The sequence below is a fragment of the Pipistrellus hanaki genome, assembly GCF_964339955.1.
Source record: "Pipistrellus hanaki genome assembly, chromosome: 18".
Lineage (NCBI taxonomy): Eukaryota > Metazoa > Chordata > Mammalia > Chiroptera > Vespertilionidae > Pipistrellus > Pipistrellus hanaki.
The window spans coordinates 29,938,512-29,963,569 of NC_140520.1; the positions used below are offsets into that span (position 1 = coordinate 29,938,512).

General features: G+C 38.2%; 1 protein-coding gene across 1 annotated transcript in view; it reads right to left on the reverse strand.

The window, feature by feature from the left end:
* Positions 1–484: 484 nt before the first annotated feature.
* LOC311613058 (complement receptor type 1-like) overlaps positions 485–25,058 on the reverse strand; it is a gene marked incomplete at both ends in the record, with an annotated part of 86,288 nt that continues 61,714 nt past the window's right edge. Inside the window, 7 exons of the mRNA XM_084866531.1 lie at positions 485–531; positions 1,875–2,060; positions 5,076–5,273; positions 6,055–6,140; positions 8,065–8,167; positions 9,050–9,241; positions 21,751–21,936. Coding sequence (XP_084722657.1) covers positions 485–531; positions 1,875–2,060; positions 5,076–5,273; positions 6,055–6,140; positions 8,065–8,167; positions 9,050–9,241; positions 21,751–21,936 — 998 coding nt within the window. The remainder of the gene's footprint in view (positions 532–1,874; positions 2,061–5,075; positions 5,274–6,054; positions 6,141–8,064; positions 8,168–9,049; positions 9,242–21,750; positions 21,937–25,058) is intronic.

The window sequence follows — 25,058 nt, forward strand, 5'->3', positions numbered from 1 at the left end:
TGTGAAGGTGCCAACAGGTCGTTTTAAGAATAATAAAATGGCTAAGTTGATGACACAGGAAACATACGTATTAAGAACAAAAGCCACGGACTTTCCTTTTCACTAACATTAATTGGAATGATGCTGTAAGTCAGAAATACGTTTCCTTTAAGAGCTTCCTATATGCCGGGCCTTGTGCTAGCTGCTTAAAATATGTCCCATTTTAACTCTACTATCGACCAGTGAGGAGCACATTCAATTATCTTATATGTAAGTAAACACTTTCAAGGTTTACAGAACACGTTCAAGCTGGTTCTGATGTTGCAGACTGTAGCAGATAGTGGGAGGATCATGAAGTATAGCACCTAGAATGGCTGTGAATATGTTTTTCCTCCTTTCATTACTAAAAAGGATGAATGAATGTAAATCACCAGATAAAGGATTGCCAATAAATAAATAAATAAATAAAATTGCCAGGTATTAAATAATATAAGCAGAAAGTTCTTCAACCTGAGGAACTGGTAGTTGTGCTGGAAGCTTTGGTAGTTGTGCCTACAAAAAAAATAACAACAATGAGATGAATCACTTCGAAATTATTACATTTTGAAATTCATATGAATTATGCCTGTAGATGCTTTTTAGTTAAAGGATTGCCAAAAAAAAAAATTGCCAGGTATTAAATAATAGAAGCAGAAAGTTCTTAAACCTGAGGAACTGGATCTTGTGCTGGAAGCTATGGTAGTTGCCCCTATAAAAAAATAACAACAATGAGATGAATCACTTTGAAATTATTACATTTTGAAATTCATATGAATTATGCCTATAGATTTTTTTTAGCTAAAGGATTGCCAAAAAAAAAAATTGCCAGGTATTAAATAATATAAGCAGAAAGTTCTTCAACCTGAGGAACTGGATCTTGTGCTGGAAGCTTTGGTAGTTGCCCCTACAAAAAAAATAACAATGAGATGAATCACTTTGAAATTATTACATTTTGAAATTCATATGAATTATGCCTGTAGATGCTTTTTAGTTAAAGGATTGCCAAAAAAAAAAATTGCCAGGTATTAAATAATATAAGCAGAAAGTTCTTAAACCTGAGGAACTGGTTGTTGTGGTGGAAGCTTTGGTAGTTGTGCCTACAAAAAAAATAACAACAATGAGATGAATCACTTCGAAATTATTACATTTTGAAATTTATATGAATTATGCCTGTAGATGCTTTTTAGTTAAAGGATTGCCAAAAAAAAAAAATTTGCCAGGTATTAAATAATAGAAGCAGAAAGTTCTTAAACCTGAGGAACTGGATCTTGTGCTGGAAGCTATGGTAGTTGCCCCTATAAAAAAATAACAACAATGAGATGAATCACTTTGAAATTATTACATTTTGAAATTCATATGAATTATGCCTATAGATTTTTTTTAGTTAAAGGATTGCCAAAAAAAAAAATTGCCAGGTATTAAATAATATAAGCAGAAAGTTCTTAAACCTGAGGAACTGGTTGTTGTGGTGGAAGCTTTGGTAGTTGCCCCTACAAAAAAATAACAACAATGAGATGAATCACTTCGAAATTATTACATTTTGAAATTTATATGAATTATGCCTGTAGATGCTTTTTTAAGGGAGAAATTCCCATGCTTCAATTTATTCTGAAAAGAAAAAGATTGCTATACATTTTGACACATAAGAAATGCCAGAAATGTAGACACCTATGTGTTATACATAATGTATTAAGACCCTATGATAACATACATTTGATGTCATACTCTGTCATGGAAATGAATGTGAGACAGAGTTAATTCAAAAAACTTTCTTTTCAGTTGTTCCGTATCATTGCCATTGAAGGGCAAAGAAATAAAAAATCTAAACAAAAAAGACAAAAAGACCCCCTTAGTACCTTTACCAATACATTTTGGGATCTCTGGCTTCCAAGTGTTGTCAGCTCCACAGACAATAATGTTGCTGCCTTCTAGCTGAAATCCCGCATTGCATTCGAATGTAACTTCTGCTTTGTATAGAAATTTTTTTTCCAATCCGGACACCACTCTTCCATTCTCGACTACTGGAAAGTTACATTTGACCACTGGTAAGTGAAGAAAGTCCCAAATTAATGGGAAGTATTTCAACAGTGGAAAGAAAAACTAGTGCAAATTAGTAACTTCCCCTGGGAACAAGCAGGCATATGCTAATTTCCCTAAACAGGAAGGCAGAATGCTAATTTAAAAAGTACTTTATTTGTGTATTAAATAAGTATTTAAATTGATTGATTTTTTTTTTTTTTTTTTTTTTTTTTTTTTTTTTTTTTAACAGAGAGAACATGGGACAGATACATAGAAACATTCCTGAGGGTGAAACATTGATCAGTGGCCTCTTGTACACCCTCTACTGGGGATCAAGCTCAAAACCCAGCCATGTACCCAGGAATGAAACCAAAACCTCCTGATTCATAAGTCAACGCTCAGCCACTGAGCCACACAGCAAGACCTATTTGTGCATTTTAATTCCAAGTAAACAGATACAGAAACATCGAACAGCCCTTTCTCACCTAGACCAGACTGTCATTATAGATGATTGTGTTCCTATATGTTTTTCCATTACTGACAAGTTTTGAAAAGGTCTGATTACCACATACAATTTTCAGGTAAATTCAAAAGCAAGTTTTGATGCTCTTTAAAAAAAAAAAAAAGATTAATTTTTTCCCCCCTAAATTTCAGGCTGACACTGACTTAGTACCCTGATCTAGAAAGGCAGGAAAGACTCTTGTAAATAAGATAATGCTTGAGCTCAAATGTTAAAAGTTGAAAAGAAGGTAGCCATGTGAACATATGCAGAGAGAAAGTTATCAGGTATCAGCAACATGTAAGAACTGGGATGTGCGAGAAATAGAAAGGCCAGTGAACTTGAGGTCGTGTTTTCCAAATAGTTTGGACTGAAACTCAGAGATCAAACCCCACATTTTACATTGTAATCTCACAGGCTGAGATCCAGTTAAAACTTCATAGTTAGCCTTCAGACCCATGTACTCAGGTAGTCCCCATTCTGTTCTACTTCTTACAAAGTACAGTGCGGGGCAGGACCCTCTGGATTGATCCAGGATCTAGAACTTGGAAAAATCAAAAACAACAAAACAAAACAAAACACTGGGCTGGGCAGTACATACAAGAAAACACCTTCTGAGATTAAATCTGAGGGATCATAGGGTCCAGGAGGCATTGCTTTTAAACCAGAAGAGTGCACTGCCTCCTGCCTGGTGACCTGAATCAGGATCTTTGCCCTTCAGCCTGAAGAACTTCCTTTAGCAACTCTGGTAGTGCAGGCAGGGTGGTGACAATCCTCTTAGCTTTTATCTCAAAACCTTTGTTGTTTATTCTCACCTGAGGACATGTTTTTATTGACTTTAGACAGAGAAGGAAGAGAGATGGGGAGAGAAAAGGGAGAGAGAAGGGAGAGAATGGAAGGAGTACATATCCCTATCTCATTTCTATCTCAATGAGAAATAAAGTGGAATGTCAGCTGTGTGATTCTTGTAGGTGCCTTTTATCAGGTTGAGTGAGGTCCCTTCTATTCCTAGTTGATTCAGTGTTCTGTCAAATGCCTGTTTAGTCCCTCCTGTTGTATTTACTTGGAGAGTTTGGGTAGAGCAGCTATTGTTAATACTGAAATGATGGTACAATCCCTAGTGATGGCTGGGGCCTGCACTTCTCTTTGTGAGATTTAAGTGTCACATTTCTTGGCATAAAGTTGTACATGTTATTTGCTCATTGTCATTAATTAATTTATTATTTTTTCTTAATATAATTTTTGATTTTTCACAGAGAGGAAGAGAGAGGGACAGAGAGTTAGAAACATCGATAACAATCATCAATCAGCTGCCTCTTGCACACCCCCTACTGGGGATGTGCCCACAACCAAGGTACATGCCCTTGACTGGAATCGAACCTGGGACCTTTCAGTCTGCAGGCCAACGATCTATCCATTGAGCCAAACTGGTTTCAGCTGCTTATTGTCATTTAAAAGTATGCAAGATATTTAGAGGTGTTCTCTTAAAAAACTAATTTTTTAAAAAAAATCTTCACCTGAGGATATTTTTTTAAATTGTTATTTAGAGAGAGTGAAAAGGAAGGAGGAGGGGGAAGAGAGAGTTAGAGAAACATTGATGGGACAATGATGCATCTATTAGTTGCCTTCAGCAGATGCCTCAAGCAGGTAGGAGATTAAGTCTGCAAGCAAAGTACATGCCTTGGATCAGGAACTGATGCTCTAACCACTAAACCAAAGCAGCCACATACTTTTTTCATTCTTGATATTGGTCATTTGTGTCTTCTAGTTTTTTGTCAGACTTGCTATAGCTTTATTCATTTTATTGATCCTCCCCAAGAACCATGTGCTGGTTTCAATAATTCTATATTTTTTCAATTTTATTGATTTCTATCTTTATTATTTCTTTCTGTTTTCTTGTTCTGTATCCAACTTGCTCTTCCTTTTTAATTCCTTAAAGTGAAAGCTTAGATTCTTGAGCTGAAACTTTTCTCTTGTTCCAATATATGTATTTGCTATGAATATATATATATATATATATATGTATATATATGTGTGTGTGTGTGTGTGTGTGTGTGTGTGTGTGTGTGTTGCAATAAAGCAAAGCACAATTTAAAAAGATATGCCTGCATGTTTTGCCTGGTATTTATCAATCTTACTGGTGACAGGGTTAGTCTTTTGCAATTTATTCTACCATTTAGTTGAGCCAGAAACTGCCATACTTCTTGTATTATTGGATAAAACTTTCTTAAAACTAGTGTTTTCTGATGTTTTCAAGCCAAAAAATGTAACTCACTCATATACATACTTATTAACAATGTACAAACAGGAATGCCAATGACATGAGGGTGAAGAGTGGGAAACTAGACTAGTAGAGTTTTTTTTTTTATTATTCTATTTGGCACATAAAATTAGATTAGAAACAAATTTAACAGTGGGAACAAGCACATATGGCTGGGGGTTTTGTTTTGTTTTCACTTGTTGGCCAAAGTATTTAAAAGTTGGCAAAAGTTTCCCCAATATTTATAATGGAGAGGGAGAGCAATGGAAGTGTTATTACCTTTACACTCAGGAGGCTCACCACTCCATTTGTTAAACTCAACACAGGTAAGCTGACTCTCTCCAACAAGCGAATACTCATCTGGTCCACCGGAAGGCTTACAACTGTAAGTTACTGTTTCATGGTATACAAATGCAACCTTGTGACTATTGCTGAAATCTCCATTTGGTATTTTTGCAGGTGGTTTACACAAAATCCCTTAAAAAAGGGAAAAAAGAGAGAACAGAAAAGCAAAATAAATAGTAAAAGATTATGCCCTCAAGAAGTTCATTAACATATGATTTCTACATCTATTTGCAAATTCAATATCTATTGGAAACACGTTTCTATTAAAAATGTTATTATCCCAATTCAAACCATCATTAGAGAAATGAAATTTTAGGAGAAACCACCCCCTTTTTTTTTAAGTCCCCATAGAAGATAACTGTATGAAAGACTTGTGTGTATCTGTAAGGCCATGTTGCTTTTTCTAATTATGGCAATTTACTGAGAAAATATGATTTAGAAAAACTCAGTGCTAGTTGAGAAATGCTACATCCTTTTCTGAATCAGTGGTTCTCAGGCATACCACAATTTTGTCTTTTCTATGTCATCCTTAGAGTGTCCAATGAAATTTTCCAATGCCTTCAGACTCATAATGCGACAGAAAGAATCTGGAGGGCTTCCTATAAGGCAGATACTGAAGCAATTGGAAAAAATGTAAATCAATGACACTCTTCCCTTTGTTTTGGAAATGTTTGATCTTATGGAAATAAAAATGTTGCATTTGTTAACATGTATTGAGCTTATTGTTCTTAAACATGAAATAACAAGTAATTATTTAAAAAACTTCTCTGCTTTAATCTCAATATAAGGAATATCAATAATACTAACCCACATGCATAAAATCCTTGTGGGATCTTAGTTGTAATGCATTCAGGGGTCCTCAGGCCATAAAGTTTGAGAGCTGCTGTCAATTCTAAAGACAGAATGTACTTACTTCGACAAGTTGGTACATTATCACTCCATTGCACTTTATCTCCAGAGAGTTCACAATATAGAATTTTTGGTCCGAATAAATCATAACTATGTGAGGAAAGAAATGATTATTGTTTCTTTATCAGTTAACAAGAACACATAATAACAAAGAAGATTTTCTATGGTTGTTTCTGCACTACCGTAATTGCAGGGAGAATTTTCTGAAGTGACAGGGATTGAATGTGTTAACTAAATCTGCAATGTAAGGAAATAGAGAGATTCTTCATAAGAACACACATTAGCCTAGAGCAGTGTCTAAATAAACCTGTCATGCCTGACCGCTGTAGCGAGAAATACACATTTCTATGCAACAGGCATTTCTTCAGTAATGCTTGCAGACTTCAATATCCTACTCACAACAACTAGATTTAAAATAAGTAAGGCTGAAAATAGAGGGCTTCAAGAACACGATCAACTAGATCTCACAGACAGATCTCACAACCACAGAACAAAATACACATTCTCTTAAGCGTGCATGGCAAAGCTTCCAGGATAGACCATACATTGAGCCACAATTTAATATGAAATAATCAATAGGTTTTAAAAAGATAGATATCATACAACTAGAGGCCCGGTGCATGAAATTTGTACAGGAGGGTGGAGGGAGTGGTTGTGTCCCTCAGCCCAGCCTGAACCCTCTCCAATCTCTGACCCCTCCAGGAATTTCCGACTGTCTGTATAGGCCAGGCCCTCAGACATCCCTCTCATAATCCAGTACTGCTAGCTCCCAACTGCTTGTCTGCCAGCCTCCCTGATTGCCCCTAACCACTTCTGCCTGCCAGCCTGATCATCCCCTAACCACTCCCATGCCAACCATATTGAAACCTAACTGCTCCCCCGCCAGCCTGTTTGCCCCCAACCTCTGTCCTCTACCGGCCTGGTCACCCCTAAACTGCCCTCCCCTTCAGGGTTGACCACCCCCAATTGCTCTCCCTTGTCTGGTACCTCTAAACTGCCCTCCCTTGCAGGCCTGGTGCTTCCCAAATGCCCTCCCCTGCTGGCCATCTTGTTTCCACATAGGGCCAGGATCTTTGACCACAAGGGGGCAGTTATGTTGTGTGTTAGAGTGATGGTCGATCTGCATATTGCTCTTTTATTGGAATGGATGTATCTTCTCTGACTACAACGGGATAAAGTTGTGAAACAAAACCTTCACAGACTAATGTTTTCCTGAAGGAGCAGGTTTCCTGACTAGCCATGTGCGCCCCAGAAAAAAGGACCAGGTCCTGGGGCATGCAATCTGAACCACAAGCAGCAGCAGGGACAGATAAAGGCAAGCATTTCCGCCCTCCTGGTTTAATGGCGTTCTCTTACAGCTTTGAGGAGGTAGATGTAAGTTATTCTGAAGGAAGTTACATAGGCTACAGATAAGGGGGCAGAAGAATGGTAAGTGGGGCTAGTCCTGGGATAGGTGCATAGATGGTAGGAAGAGGTGTTTGCTGCTTTTGAATGGTTTATTGGCAGATTTCGGAAAGGTTGCTGTGTAAGTAGGACGCAGTGAAATCTAGTGGTCAGCTAGCCCTTGCTGAATAGGAACTATAAGAGCTCTTCTATTCACAGGATTCTCAAGTAGCTCAGGAAGTTCATTCAAAGTTTCAACACACATTGCATTAGTTCCTGCCATTTCTCCTGCTAACTGATGAGCTCCCTGTCTCTCTTTCTACCCTGCAGCCTACCCTATAGTTTAATGTAGGACCATGTCACCAGGATTACTACATTTTTAATGACTATGATAGGCTTATGGCTATCATACGATACAATTTTGCTTTCTTTCAAGGTACATTTCTTTCTATTCACTGCACATGTTTTCAGTCTCCATCAAAAGCCCAAGGGTTGGTTGGCTGTAAGTACAACTTGTTCCACAGACAGCAAGATGAAAACAACAGAATGGAAATGCTTGAGAAGAAGAGAACCAGACCACAAATGGGACCAGCAATGTTGACCTTCTTCTTCCAAGGAGCAACAAACTTACTCCTCATGACATGTGAAGTGAACTTGTGAGCCGAACTCTGTAGTTCCATTCGCGTAGATTACTTCAGCATTTGAAGGTTCTCCTATCTTTAGACATGCCTTTTCTAAAAGGAAAATTTTCAAATTTGTTGTTTTATATTAACGCCAAAATAGATATGAATCAAAATAAAAATTTTACATTGTGCTATTAGAGCAATGGAAATGTTTTGTCTTATTTATCTTTGTTACATTTTATTTTATTTATTGGTGTGACATTGGTTCATTAGCTTACGTAGGTGTCAAGTGTACACGTTTATGTTACTCAGTCTCCTCCCAGTGCATGAAAACTGTGCATGGGTAAGGTCCCTCACAGCTGGCAGGGGTTTTGGTGGACAAGGGGGCAGGGAGGATCCCTTTCCCAGGCTGCCTGCCTTGTTGCCAACGCCCGCCAATGTTCCGCACCTTCCCCTGGTGGTCAGCACACATATAACTCCTGGTTAGTCGAATTCTCCCCAGTAGGGACAATTTACATATTAGCCTTTATTATATAGGATGATCTGTATATCGCACCATGTGATCAGCACCCAAAGTCAAACCATCTCCCATTACATATATGTGGTCACTTTACCCTTCCTCCCCCAGACACTCTAACTCTTCCCTCTGATAACCACCAAACTGTGGTCTGTTTCAATGAGAATTCAGTTTTGTATGTCACATATGAGCGAAATCATAGGTGCTTAGCTTTTTCTGACAGACTTACTTCGCTTAGCTTAATATTCTCGAGGTCCATCCATGCTGCCACTAATGGCCAAACTTAAGATTCACATGGACCCAGATCATTGATGGCCAAGTTGAAAGTTCCCTGGAGATTTTCAAAGCTTAAAAAAGTGCATTATTACCTAAAATGTACATCCACATGAGGAAGCCATCGTGGTAATAATGGAATATGCAGTCTACAATGTGTGAAAATCTTCAGAGCTATAAAAATGAAAATGTTGTGTACTTACTTGTGCAAGCCTCCTGGAGAGCAGGTGCCCATGTGCCATCTGCCTGACACACAGCTTCGACAGGAAGAGCAGGAACAATACGCTTGTATCCTGGGAGACACTCATATTCTATTTTGTGCCCAGCACTATAAGTGGATTGAGGAATACCTTTTATTTTCATCGATTGGTATCTTGGTGAGTCATCACAGGCATCTGGGCATGAGAGAATAAGAACATGAAACTAAAGTATTTTCTTTTCCACCAACCATGGAGTATGGCCTGACAGCAGGCAGGTTGTAGAAAATACATGGAAGGCCCTTGCTGAGATTTTAAGTGATTGTGCCCGGCTTTTACCTGATGATGAGCTATGCTTGCTTTTAACCACATCCTATTAACGTTTGGTTTCTTTGGAAATAACCTGATTATTCTTTCAACAGTAAATTAAATACAGAGCAGCAATAGTTTGGGTTTCAAATATATTTATAGAGATATGCCCTTCCCATTTTTTTTGTAAGTTTATTTCACACTCAACTCCCTCCCTAAGAAGGCTCCTATAGTATATAGTCCTGGTTCAGAGTACTCCCCCATGGTTTGAAACACAAACTGATGATAACTTGTTACTTCGGGCTCAGTCTCCTCCCAGGAGGCAAAGTTCCTAGAGGTCAGTGATCATATGTCTTCTGTTCCAACTACACCCTGTTCCCAGTGAGTGCTCAAGAAATGCTATGGTAGGTGCTGACTTATCAAATAAGGATTGTGTGGTTTAGAGATCAAAATAAATATGGACTAAATATTTTAAAATAGATGACTGTGTGTGATATGTTTGACATCAGTGAACTGAGTAAATAAAGGTCAATGCAATGTCAAAATGTATAACTTTCACATTATTTTAAGTATAATTTATTCTCTGAGGTAGCTATTTAAACTGTGCTACAATATTGCTATGCCATTAGAATTTGTTATTTATGGATTTTTGGTAGTTTCTTTTTCTTCTTCCTAGAATCGTACCTTTTTCACTTTGGCCATTCCTCTTCTTTTACATTGTCTGTGGGGTTGACAAACTAACAAAGCTGATAGAATTAGTATGTAAGGTAATGTGATGGAGACACATCAAGTAAAGTCCTGAAGGACTAAAGGCATGCAGAGGTCCCTCCTGTAAGATGGAGGATCTGAGAAAGGAGCTAGATCTAGGTAGATCCCCGAGGAACCTCTTTTCTTATGCCCTGAATTGGTGTTATGGCAGACTGATGTGAAACTTTAAAAGTATATATTTGTATGTCTATCAAATCACAAACATTATGTGACTGTTTTTAAACCCAAAAAGGTAATGTTGGTTAATAACATTATATAAATTTCAGGTGTACAAAGTTGTAACAGGCCATGTGGAGACTCTACCTGTGAAGTTTAGTCTCTTTCCCTCACCTCCGTTCACCCCCTCAACTCCCTTCAACCTCCTCACCACTTCCCTTCGCGTAACCACCATCTTGTTCTCTGTAACTGTGAGTTGTGTTGGTTGCTTTTTTTCATCTGTTGCTTTTTGTTTTGTATCCCACACGTGTGAAATTATAGTTTTTGCAATTTTCCTGATGAAGGCTGCTGTAGCTAATAAACTTCCACCTTATGACTGCTTTCATTCTATACCTTACCTTTTTGTAAGGTTTTGGTTTTCTTTTCATTTTTCTCAAGATAGTTTTGTTTTTCTCTTGGACTTGAATGTTTACTGGCCAGGGAGCTCCTACTGAATATTATTATACTTCGTTTTTCTGGAACTCAGTAGTTAGAAAAGAATGGTCGTACCATGGCAACCACAGGCATTTCTGTTATTTACCAGTTACCCAACCCTCTTTTCATTTCGCCTCTTGGGCTGACACCCTGGCCCTTCCCCTACCTGAGCATGTGGGTAGCAGGAGCTGTAGGGCCAGCAAAAGAATCCCCAGGAAGCCCCAGGAAGAGAGACTCTCCAGGCAGGGGGAAGATGCCCTGCGTGTCAGGGAAGACACCTTCATTTCCCCCACCTCAGAGGGAAACCCCAGGGACTGTGAGTAACTTGCCTTTTTGAGGGCAGCAGCTGGATGCAATAATCCCCAGAAGGTGTCACCTGCATGATGGCATGTGGGCGTGGCCTGAGCATTTCCAGCGGAGTGGGCGGGACCAATGGCCATCTGCGGGGCGGAGCCTCCGCACCTGGCTGTGCTTTAACCTTGGGGGGAGTGGAGCAAAGCCTGGTCCACATCTCACCTCCCTCCAGCCTCCTGCTGGCTGAACTGGCAATAGTTCCCACCTGTGGCAATAAAGGCACTAAAGGCCACAAATCTGAACACAATTTAGGTGAATAACGTGTTAAGCCTCCAGCCCAATCATTCTTCACATGAGATGTTGGCCCAGGCCTCACTGAGAAGCCAGCATTAGTTTGGGAGAAGCAGGGGAGGTTGGGGGCAGAGGGGCGGGGGAAGACTAGTGTGTCCATGTATTGGGGAGCTTAATAGTGTTCCTTGTCCTAGCTGGTTTGGCTCAGTGGATAGAGCGTGGGCCTGTGGACTGAGGGGACCCGGGTTCGACTCTGGTGAGGGGCACATGCCCAAGTTGCGGGGTTGATCCCCAGTGGGGGACATGCAGGAGGCGGCCAATCAGTGGTTCCCTCTTGTCATTGATGTTTTGATTTCTTTCTCCCTGAAATATATATATATATATATATATATATATATATATATATATACACACACACACTCACACACACATACATACATATATATAATGTTTTCCTTGGGGAAAAAAGCTATACTTTGTATTTATTCTCTTGAGACAGCTTCTCCCCACATTCTGATCAGTCCCACCCAAGTAGCCTGCACAGAGCGATGCTTAGCCGCCACCCTTGCAGGTTCTGCCTTAGCTCTCCCAGCGCTGGGACCTGGCATTGCTTTCTGCTGCTTGTTTCAAACTCCTCACTGTGTGTTCTGAGGACCCACGGCACTGGGGGCTGGTCTCCTGTGTCTGGGAGGCTCAGTGTCTTCCGGCCTCTAGAAACAATGCTACAGCCTGGGCAACTGGTATATAACAGAAATGCGGTCCGCACAGCTCAGGAGGCTGGGAAGCCCAAGATCCAGGCCCTGGCAGTGTGGGCATCTAATGAGAGCCAGCTTTGATGTTCATGGGCAGTGCCTTCTAGTGGTAAATTCAGGTGGTAGAGGACCAAGGGCCTTTCCTGGGATTCTTCATAGGGACACCAATCCCCTTAATGTGCTCTCTGACCTAGTAACTTCCCAGGGGCCCCACCTCCTAATGCCATCACCTTGGAAATTAGGATATATATATATATATATATATATATATATATATTTTATTTTTTTACTGATTTTTTTACAGAGAGGTCGGGACGAGATACAGAGTTAGAAACATCAATGAGAGAGAAACATCCATCAGCTGCCTCCTGCATACTCCCTACTTGGTATGTGCCTACAACCAAGGTACATACCCTTGACCAGAATCGAACCTGGGACCCTTGATTTCGAAGGTGTACACTCTATCCACAGAAGCCAAACCGGTTATAGCAGAGGGTAGGATTTAACACAGGAATTTTGGAGGAACACAAACATGCCCACAGTCTCAAAACAACAAACATTTATTCTTTTCCTTCTGGAGGTCATAAGTCAGAAATCAGGTTCACTGGGTGGAAGTGAAGGTGTGGGCTGGACCACCCTCACCAGAGGGCTGGGAGAGAAGCAGTTCCCTTGCCTTTTCCAGCTTCTGGAGCTGCATTCTTTGCCTTTTGGCTCCTGCCTCCATCCTCCATCCAGCAGCATTTTACTTGAGAGGTCACACTGCCTGGTGCTGTAGTCACATCTCCCTCTGCCTTCCTCTTAGAAGGAGACTGATTACATTTAGGGCCCCATCTGGACAAGCCAGGGAAATCTCCCCACCCAAGGTCTCATCGGAGAAAACCCTTTGCCATGCAGGTCCCTGGAACAGCATGGCTGTAACCCGCTATCTGTGAGGCCATGACTCAAGCTATCACAAACAGCAGACCTACTGAATCAGAATCTGCATTTTATCAAGACCACCTTCTGATTCACCTACACACTAGTGAGAAGCAGGTTCTGTGGGATCCAAAGAGGCTCTCATAATTGAGACCCATGTCATTTGCAACTTGAAGGAATATTTTCCTAGGAGCCTTTTCAGGTAGCGATAAGATGTTCAATGACCAATCATTTTCCCAAATACCATAAATAAGTGCTCAATTAAATGTGAGTAGATTACAGAGTTGAATCCACATGTCCTAATCTAAATTCCAGGAGAGCAGAGCTGTTGCTTGTTTCTTGTTTCTGATTTTCAATATAAGGCTTTCTACTGCAACATACAATTTTTTTTTTAAAGGTACATAAAATAACCACATGTGGCTCCTCCTGCTAACATGGGTGTTTACTACCCCTATGCAGGTTCAGCAATCAGGGTGGGTAACTTTCTCAATGTGATCTGTTCTTATTTCACTTTATTTTCTCTGGTATGTAAATGAGAGGGAAGGAAAACAGTTTACAGACAACAAATCTGGTATTCCTAAGAGACAAAGTTTTGCCTTTTATCATGTTAATTTCACAAGAGGAAACCAGATGAGAGTTTGTTAATACCACATTCAAAGTGACATCACATAGGTCCTCTGGTAAGGAAAGCAGTGACAAACCTTTGAAAACGGACAATTTGAAAAAGGCTACAGAAAGGACTGTCGAATGTTCTAAGGTTCCACACGAGGGCAGCAGTTCCATGAGTTTTGAAAACCACAGCTTCATTTTAAACTTTCATGGATGAGACTGGAAAAGGAGAAAGCCATGTATCTTAGAACAAAAGTGGGCACAATCACTCAAATTTGCATGCTTTCAGGAAATCAGTACACCGGCTTAAATATTTCTCTTGAGTACTGGTATGCAAATTCTTAAAGTATGTTAAAAAGTTCATTCTGTGTTACAATATTAGCTGGGTCTGACATTTGTAAATTTTAGAAAACCAGAGTGGCTTACTTTCCTTAAGCCTAGAATGTCCTTTAACTATGCAAATGCAAATTCCTCACCTTGAAATCGCTCCCTATATAGTTTATATCAATATAGATATTTAAAAAATACCTTCAAGTTAGAGTTAAATAAATGTTGGTCACATGCTTTATTTATAGTCAAGCTTGTGCCCTGCCAGCACAGCCAAGGGTTCAGTAAGCCTGAGGGGAGCAGGGTGTGATGAAGGATGAAAGACAAGACACACAAAGAGAATATAGCTGGAGCTTGGTAGATCTCCTGTGCCTGGATGAGGCCACAGAGAAGGATCCAGCCAGCAAGTGAGGCTTTATTTTATAGTCAGAGCAAAACAAGGTAGTGGTCAACATAGCCACAAGGTTCCTGTGAGTTTCACTTGTTTTGGCACCACTTGCTGCACCTTCCACAGCCCATTAGTTACCCCACGTGACACTTTAACTCCTTTCTGGAGCCTGTACACAGGATGAAGAATCTTTAAAAAAAACAAAAAACCCAATCACCTAAAACAGGAGAAACATTTGCTCATAAACGTGAAGGTGCTTATTCATATTTCAAGGACACACGCCCAGCAATGGCAATCTTAGGCGACCCACAGGTTGAGAACCGCTGCTGTAGAGCCTAAGATCTTCGAAAAACACAGATATTTTCGTTAAGATTCAGTACCAGTAGCAAAATGAGAGTTATGAAGTAGCAACAAAAATAATTTTATGCTTGGGGGTCACCACCACATGAGGAACTGTATTAAAGGGTCACGGCATTAGGAAGGTTGAGAACCACTGCTTTTAAAACAAGGCAGCACGCAGCCAAAACCGGTTTGGCCAAGTGGATAGAGCATTGGCCTATGGACTGAAAGGTCCCAGGTTCCATTCCGGTAAAGGGTATGTACCTTGGTTGCAGGCACACCCCCAGTAGAGAGTGTGCACGAGGCAGCTGATCAATGATTCTCTCTCATCATGTTTCTAACTCTCTATCCCTCTCTCTTACTCTCTGTAAAAAAATCAATAAAACAAACAAACAAAACAAACAAACAAAAAAGGTAGCACACAATACAGATGCAAGCAAAAGCTGTAAAAGTACATCAAAATGAGAAGCAACAACAGGTCCAAGAAACATGTCTTATTCGTGTCTTTTCCTGATGAGAAGAAATTTATACAAACAGGCGCCAATCACAGCAACAGCAAGAACTGCAAGAAACCAGAAAACAAATGACATGTAACTAAAAACTAAGGGCAAGTTTCAAAATCCAGCAGAAGAAATTCATGTTGGTTGCACTCCAGTGGACAGAAATATTACTTTATTTAAGCCCATATTCATTCATATTCTCTCTGGACTCTTCACTGTCTAATTGCAATTCCTGAGTGATACAAGTCTGCAGTAAGGTAGAGAAGCGTCCTTCTTAATTTAGAATATGACTCTAAGCATATTTGGGATATTTATGTTTGTTACTACAGGGACATGTAGAAAACAAAAGAATATACAATACCAGCACAGGGTAGAATCATATGAAAGGTCAGGCATTTCTAGACTGGTTTACTCAATTTCAATCTATGAAAACGATAGACACTAAAGCATCATTGAAAACACACTTGTTCACATTAACATTTTGATTTAAGGGGCAACCAAATTTGGGACACTTACGGACAGTCAGAACAATCATAGCAATGAGCCCTGCATCTGAGAAAAAACAAAGAAAGTTTGAAGGTAATTGAGCACATGTGGGTCTCCACATAGTTAACACATTTTAATTTTGATGAGATCATCTGAAAACTACAGCAAAGACAACGTTCATCGATCTAGTTTAAGTGTGACAGCTAGTGTATCCTGCTCATTTTGATTACAGAGCCCTTCTAATCTGATCCTAGGCTGAGGGTCCAACTTGTGGGAACTCTTAATAGGCCCTCACTTGTCATTGCTTAGTGCTGTAGTAACCCCACTAGGTTATAAAAATTGGAATAATCATAAATATTAGGAGAAAGTATTATAAAAATTCGAATTTACTAGGTTAGAGGAAAATCATTTTAAGAAGATATTACCCTATTTTCACTTTTAAAAATATTTTTTATTGGTTTCAGAGAGGAAGGGAGAGGGATAAAGAGTTAGAAACATCAGTGATGAGAGAGAATCATTGATTGGCTGCCCCTGCACATCCCCCACTGGGGATGGAGCCTGTAATCTGTGCATGTGCCCTGATCAAGAATTGAACCTGGGATCCTTCAGTCCGCAGGCCGATGCTCTGTCAACTGAGCCAAACCAGCCAGGGCTCATTGGTTTATTCAGTATTCAGTCTATCATTCTTATTATTTTGTTAGGAATTTCATTTACATTGTTCCCCAATAGTGAGTCTGTGGGATAGGTCATTAATGAATTTCTATTATTTGATTATATAGTCAAATTTTACAGTCTTTACAAGCCCCTAACCCCAAGTTAAGACACAACTTAATTACTAAGAGCATTCTAAGAATCCAAATGAATCTCCAGGGCACATGGATAAATTATGCATAAAAAGTTGGAATGTGAATTCTTGACAGTGTGGAGAGCAACAAGTAATAAGATCTTAAATCTTAGAAATGCTGTTCAGCATCTCTGCTTCCACACTGCCATTATTTTCATTACATGTTTATATGCTAAAGCATACAATGTAATGTTTACCTCTTCTCTTTTTACTTCATAAGAAGTTGTGAGTGATTAAGAAATGAAGATGCCTTTGGATTTACTGGCACAGTGACAGTTTGACCGCAGAGCTCAGAGGGAAAATTTAACAGCCTAAGGTGCTTTTTATAAAAAGACAAGCCTTACTAAACCTGTCTAATGTAAAGAAAAGTAATACATACTTTTCTTCATTCTATTATCAAAAATCCTTATATTTCATGTAACTGCCACAACCATACGAGATCCTTTCCTTTAACACATATTGTATGAACTATGTGAGCGTACATAAAGTGTGATATACACCAGCCTGTTGTGAAAAATCTATCCTATACTTATAGTATGTTAAGGCTTGTGTATACAAGGTATGTAAAAATAGAACATTTATTCACAAATTGCCATTACAAAATAACACCATGACATGGAAAGCAAGTTAGGTTTTAGAAATTTTAACCTATCAATACAAAAAAACACAGCAATTGAGAGAGTTCCCTCATCCCACTAGGAATTTGATTCGAGGGACCTCTTAAAAGCTGTATTATTTTGGAAGGTGGGTGGGAGGGGGTCGAGGGGTAGGTTAATTTGGGGCGGGGGGGGGGGAGGAGGAAACATGTAATACTTTAAACAATAAGGGAAACACTGTATTATCTCCATGTGTCTACACATACTACTGCTTCCATTTGTCATGGTATCTGCTCTATTGAAATTACTAACGTCAGTTATCACATGACAGGTTGTTTCTTCTCAAACCATAATGGAAATATAATATTTCTAAGGAGATCTTTAAGGTCTCATAATGGAGGATTATTTATAACCAAAATAATACCTAAATTATTGACTTTAGGTGGTATGTCATCATCGGGAGTGGTTTTCGCTAGGAAAAAAAAAGGAAAAATATTTTAAAAGAAGAATAAAAAATAGTAACTCAAAGAAGACTCCTAAATTCATAGGTTTGGATTTTTTGCCTTTGTTCAGAATCTCTTATCATTTTAATTTCCTTATATAAATTATATTAATATTTTTCATTTAAAGTAGTGTCATAAAATATTATAAATTTATATTCAGACAGCAGCATTCTTCTTCTTCTCTAGTAACATTTCCTGTATCAATATTCTCTGGTAGAGAATGCAAATTTGTCATTAGTTTGTTGTCAGTATTAGCTTAAGGATTCAATGTGATTCTACTTACAATTAAAAGATACAGGAGAGCTTAATAAATAATTTAGAGGTTATTCTGTAATTCAGAGAAACTGCAACATAATAAGCCCAATTATGAATTACCTAATGGCGGAAAACATTAATACATCCAACTACCTGAGAATATAAAACTTCTGTACATATAAATGACTACTGATAAGATAATAGTTAAATAAATATGGTATATATTAAACTCATCATTAAAAGCATGGGAATGCATCCAAATACAACCCCAAATGACAGTAAATTATAATATGAGAGTTTCTTTTAAAAAAATGAATAGCATGATTCCCATTCTGTTTAAACAACAAAAACACACTAAAGTAAGTATATCTTTGCAAATAAGGATAGCAATGTACATAAACGGATTTAAAAGAAGACTATTAAACAATTAAGTGATCAATTCAGGAAATGAAGTAAAGAAACAGGAGACTAATCTTTTACTCTGTATACTTTTTTGTAATATGTGAAATTTTACAAATTTATATTTATATACTACTTATATAATTAAAAGTTATAAAAGGTAATCTATATCTAACCGTATAAAATCTTAAAAGAAAACTGATTAGTAAAAATAAGACAAAGGGGGAAAAAACTAGAAAATGGTCACTTCATGTTAAAAGGGTGTTAATTTGCAATGAGTTCTGACAAATCAACAAAGAAATTTTAGAAACCTAATAGAAAAATGAGCAAAGAACATGATTAAGTCAATGTGGGCCAAATACAGTTCAGGTTATTTTATAACTAGAGGCCAGGAGTATGAAATTTGTACATTGGGGCAGGAGGCATCCCTCAGCCCCAATTGCGAGAGGGCAGAGGCCAGGAACAAGGGATCCCACTAGTGCATAATTGGGGCAGGGGAGGGATGTGGTAGGGACCATGGATGTCTGGCCCATCTTGCTCAGTCCTGATAGGCCAGACTCCAGCACTAGGCTAACCTACCAGTCAAAGGTCTGCCTTCTGGTGGTCAGTGCATGTCATAGCGAGCAGTTGAGCAACCTTAGCATATCATTAGCATATTATGCTCTGATTGGTTGAACAGATGACTGGATAACCAGACACTTAGCATATTAGGCTTTTATTATATAGGATCAAAGAAATGCAAATTCAGACAAAACATCATTTTCTACTCTTCACCTTATTAAGTTCTTAACAATGTAAGAAGAAAGAAGAGTTACTGAACCTGGTTGACGTTGAGTTGTTTTAGTAGTTTTGGTTGGAACAGTTCTGGTTGGCTTGTGACCTAAAGAAATAAATTTGATTACATTCTCCAGCTTTATTTATACAACATCAGGGATTTAATTTGACTTTTGATTTTTTAAAAGAATTTATTTCTCTAAATGAAAAATACACATCCTTTCCTAGCTTTACAATTTTAATTCTGTAAAGTTACTGAAATACATATAGATTTAAGTACATATGAATTTTGCATAATAATACTCACTATAGCTTTGTATTTTAGAATAAACATCCTAGAAATTAATAAAAATCACAAAAATAATATATTCAAAATAAACATATGTATCTTTAAAAAATTACCATCAATTAGAATCAGACCATAGAATTCTTGTCCTTTTGCTTAGTATTTTTTCATTTTAGAACAATTATCCTCAATCTACCTTATCATTATTATATGTTGCTATTGATCCTTTCTATATAGTTTTCTCCAATTATATAAAATGGTAGTCCCGTGAGGAATTTTTATTTTTAAGAAAAGATCCCTGTAGTTTATGTTCTTTATAACCATTTTTTCACAATCCTCACTTCTTTGAAACACTAAACCATATTACTGTTTTATAAATCCTTTCTGAAATACTTATGGCCAAGTCTTTTAAAAGAGCATATCAACAAACACAGTATCCCACAGTACGTATTCTGACTAGGACCATGTGAGCAAAGAGGGATAGGCTGTTGAGTATAAAATTCACATGCAACCTTAATGTATCAGTCCACCAAAAAATGATCTTTTTCCCCCTCAAAATCATCAAGTAATTTCTCAAGGAAACTACCAGTTTTCAGGTACAGAAGGATTCTAAAAAGACCTTCTAATTGTTAACATTCATTATTCCCCACAATCTTTTGAGAAGATTTGGACAACAGGAAATATACAAACACATTAGAAGCCAGTAATTGAAATTTTCTCCATTTCAACACCCTCTTGTTTAATAAGAAACTAAGCCCACAGAAATGATGTTATTGGAATAAGTTGAGTCACATTAGGACATCGTGTGAGGTCTTCCCAGGCTAAAGCTCCTCCCACTACAGTATTCTGCATTTGTTTACATGGGGTACATTACAAGACTCCCACTGATGCCTGGAAACCTGGGTACTACTGACCCTATATATGTTACATGTATATCTATCATAAAGTTTAATTTATAAATTAGGCAAGGTAAGAGACTAACAACAACTCCTAATAACATGGAATAAGCATAATAATATCCTAGAATAAAAATGGGAATGTGTTCTTTCCCTCTGAAAATACGTTATTGCTCTGCGTTATCCCTTCTTCTAGTAATGATGTGAGATGATGCAGTGCCTATGTGATGAGAAAAAGTGTGGAGAAGACACTGAACCAAGGGATGATTTTCTTGGCCGGGGTGAGAAATAGTGGGACAGTGTGATATTTCTCCATGCTATTCAGGATGACACGTAATTTAAAAGTTATGAATTACTTTTTCCTGGATTTCCCACTTCATCTTTTCAGGCCACGGTTGTGGGTAACTGAAACCACAGAAAGTGAAGCCATGGATCAGTGGTGAATACCAAGTTTCACTTGTCTCTTGTTTCTGCTGAAAACGAAGAGAAGCCAGAGACAGCAGCACTAAAACCAGAAAGACAATTTGTTCCCTCATAGCAAAATCATCTTCTAAGTCTTCAGGAGAGCCAGCAGTCTATACAAGAAGTCTCCAATTTCACTTCATTACTTAAGGACTTCTCCTGCCTTTCCATTGCTAGGCAATTTGCCTCTATTGCCAAATAAAAATGCTCAGCAAAGAGAAAAAGAATAATTCTAGGAGGCAGTAAGAGGTAGGGTGGTTGTTCTAGAGACAGCAGAAATTTCCCAGTTCATCAAAGGAATGAAACCGGGAGTAGTCCGGGAAATACATCATCATCCTCGGTCCCGAAGACACCTTGTGAAGGTGCCAACAGGTCGTTTTAAGAATAATAAAATGGCTAAGTTGATGACACAGGAAACATACGTATTAAGAACAAAAGCCACGGACCTTCCTTTTCACTAACATTAATTGGAATGATGCTGTAAGTCATAAATACGTTTCCTTTAAGAGCTTCCTATAAGCTGGACCTTGTGCTAGCTGCTTAAAATATGTTCCATTTTAACTCTACCATCGACCAGTGAGGAGCACATTCAATTATCTTATATGTAAGTAACCCTTTCAAGGTTTACATAACATGTCCAAGCTGGTTGTGATATTGCAGACTGTGGCAGATAGTGGGAGGATCATGAAGTATAGCACCTAGAATGGCTGTGAATATGTTTTTCCTCCTTTCATTACTAAAAAGGATGAATGAGTGTAAATCATCAGATAAAGGATTGTCAAAAAAAAAAAATTGCCAGGTATTAAATAATATAAGCAGAAAGTTCTTAAACCTGAGGTACTGGTAGTTGGGTTGGAAGCTTCGTTAATTGCTCCTACAAAAAAAATAACAACAATGAGATGAATCACTTCGAAATTAAGACCCTATGATAACATACATTTGTTGTCATACTTCTTTTTTGAAAATGAATGTGAGACAGAGTTAATTCAAAAAAACTGTTTCTTTCCAATTATTCCATATCACTGCTATTGAATGGCAAAGAAATAAAATCTAAACAAAAAGACAAAAAGACCCCTTTTTGTACCTTGAACAATACATTTTGGGATCTCTGGCTTCCAAGTGTTGTCAGCTCCACAGACAATAGTGTCGCTGCCTTCTAGCTGAAATCCCGCATTGCATTTGAATGTAACCTCTGCTTTGTATAGAAATTTTCTTCCAAATCCAGACACCACTCTTCCATTCTGGACTACTGGAAAGTTACATTTGACCACTGGTAAGTGAAGAAAGTCCAGAATTAATGGGAAGTGTTTCAACAGTGGAAGGAAAAACTAGTGCAAATTAGTAACTTCCCCTGGGAACAAAAGGCAAGGAATGGAAGGCAGAATGCTAATTTAAAAAGTACTTTATTTGTGTAATAAATAAATGTTTAAATTTACTTTATCTTATTTTATTCTTTTACAGAGAGAACACGGGAGAGAGACATAGAAACATTCCTGAGAGTGAAACATTGATCAGCGGCCTCTTTCACACCCCCTACTGGGGATCAAGCTCAAAACCCAGGCATGTACCCAGGAATGGAACCATGACCTCCTGATTCATAAGTCAACGCTCAGCCACTGAGCCACACAGCAAGGCCTATTTGTGCATTTTAATTCCAGGTAAACAGATACAGAGACATCGAACAGCCCTTTCTCACCTAGACCAGACTGTCATTATACTGTAGATGATTGTGTTCCTATATGTTTTTCCATTACTGACAAGTTTTGAAAAGATCTGATTACCACATATAATTTTCAGGTAAATTCAAAAGCAAGTTTTGATGCTCTTTAAAAAAAAGATTAATTTTTTTTCCTCATAATTTCAGGCTGACACTAACTTCGTATCCTGATCTAAAAATGCAGGAAAGGCTCTTGTATGAAGGTAATGCTTGAGCTCAAATGTTAAAAGTTGAAAAGAAGGTAGCCATGCGAACATATGCAGAGAGAAAGTTATCATGTATCAGCAACATGGAGGAACTGGAATGTGCAAGAAATAGAAAGGCCAGTGAACTTGAGATCGTGTTTTCCAAATATTTTGGACTGAAACTCAGAGATCAAACCCCACATTTTACATTGTAATCTCACAGGCTGAGATCAAGTTAAAACTTCATAGTTAAATCCATCAGCTGCCTCTTGCACACCCCCTACTGGAGACCTGCCAGCAACCAAGGTACATGCCTTTGACCAGAATAAAACCCATAATCTTTCTGTCCACAGGCTGAAGCTCCATCCATTGAGCCAAACTAGTTTCGGCAACATACATCCCTATCTCATTTCTATCTCAGTGAGAAATAAAGTTGAATGTTAGCTGTGTGATTCTTGTAGGTCCCTTTTATCAGGTTGAGTGAGGTTCCTTCTATTCCAAGTTGACTCAGTGTTCTGTCAAATGCCTTTTTTTTTTTTTTGCATCTATTAAGATGGCCATGTGTTTTTCCTTCTTTATTGTCTCTTCATGTGGTAAATTACAGTGATTAATTTTTTTAATTTGAAATAACTTTGCCTGTATGAAATAAATCCTATTTGATTATGATATAGTATTCTTATTTTTATAGTATGACAGGATTTTACTTGCTAATATTTTAATCATTTGTTAGACTAGGCAGCTAGAAACACATCAGCTGGGAAGGCAGTTGGGGGTGGAGAGGATACAGTGAGAGGTGACAAACCAAGAATGGACACTGGAGGCATCAGGCCCTTCTGTGAGGAGAGAACATGTAGAGTCGCCCCAGGATGTGGTGTAAGTGGTGGCATACACCTGCGTGAAGGAGCCTTACAGTTTGAAGATTCTTTTTCTTGAGTCTTGAGGAAGGAGGTGACTTGCTCCTTGCTAGGGGCATTCCAGCCTAGGGGTATAAATCCTCTGAGCTTCCAAATATCAGGGCACTTGGTTTGGTGTCAGCCCGCTCAGGTACTGAGTGTCCTCCTTTTTCTGCAAATGAATTCTCCCCTGCTTTTGCAGCTATTTGTTGTCTCTTGTTTGAATTCATTTCTTCAAGCAAGACAAGAACTGAGGGCACAGAGTGCTGTCTCTGGCCAGAGGCTATCTCAGGGCAGAGATGACCTTCACCATCGACAGTTTTGGTTCTATGTTCACAGTGGATATTGTTTTTCATTTGCTTACAATTTGTATGCCTATTTCTATGTTGTGTCTGGTTTTGGTATCAGGGATGAGGTGAGAAGTAGTCCCTCCCGTTGTATTTTCTTGGAGAGTTTGTGTAGAGCTGCTATTGTTCATACTGAAATGTTGCTACAATCCCTAGCGATGGCTGGGTCCTGCACATCTCTTTGTGGGATTTAAGTGTCAAATTTCTTGGCAAGTTGTACATGTTATTTGCTTATTGTCACTTAAATGTATGCAGGATCTTTAGTGATGTTCTCTCAAAAAACTTACTCTTTTTAAATCTTCACCAGAGGATATACTTTTACTTGCTATTTAGAGAGAGTGAAAGGGAAGGAGGAGGGGGAAGAGAGAGTTAGAGAAACATTGATGGGACAGTGATGCACCTATTGGTTGCCTTCAGCAGGTAGGAGATCAAGTCTGCAAGCAAAGTACATGCCTTGGATCAGGAATTGAACCAGAGACCCTTCAGCACTTGGGCTGATGCTCTAACCACTAAACCAAAGCAGCCACACACTTTTTTCATTCTTGATATTGGTCATTTGTGTCTTCTAGTTGTTTGTCAGACTTGCTATAGCTTTATTCATTTTATGGATCCTCCCCAAGAACCACATGTTGGTTTTAATAATTCTACATTTTTTCAATTTTATTGATTTCTATATTATTTCTTTCTGTTTTCTTGTTCTGTATCTAACTTGCTCTTCCTTTTTAATTCCTTAAAGTGAAAGCTTAGATTCTTGAGCTGAAACTTTTCTCTTGTTCCAATATATGTATTTGTTTTGAATATTCTTCTAAGCAATGCTTTTGCTGTATTTCCGAAATTTTGATATTTCAATATATTGTATTTTCATTAAATTCAAAACACATTCTAATTTCCCTTGTGACTCCTTCTTTTATTCATGATTAGTAGGAAATGTCTTCATAATTTTTAAATATTTAGGGATTTTACAGACATCTTTACTTCTATTTCTATATTCATCCCATTGTAAAGATACTGTATTGTAAATAATTTCAATTTTTGAAATTCAAAAAACTTTTGAAACATATTGCCTAGTATATGGTACTAAAACACTGTGTGTAAAAAGAAGACATAATACACTGTTTTTCAATGGTGAATTTTGATCAAGTGTCAAATACCTCTCAGTGTGTCCTGCTTTAGGTCATGCTCGAATGCCTTAGATCTTGTTTTTTAAGTAGAGGTAAACCTCTGAGATATTTCAGGTTTGTTTCAGACTA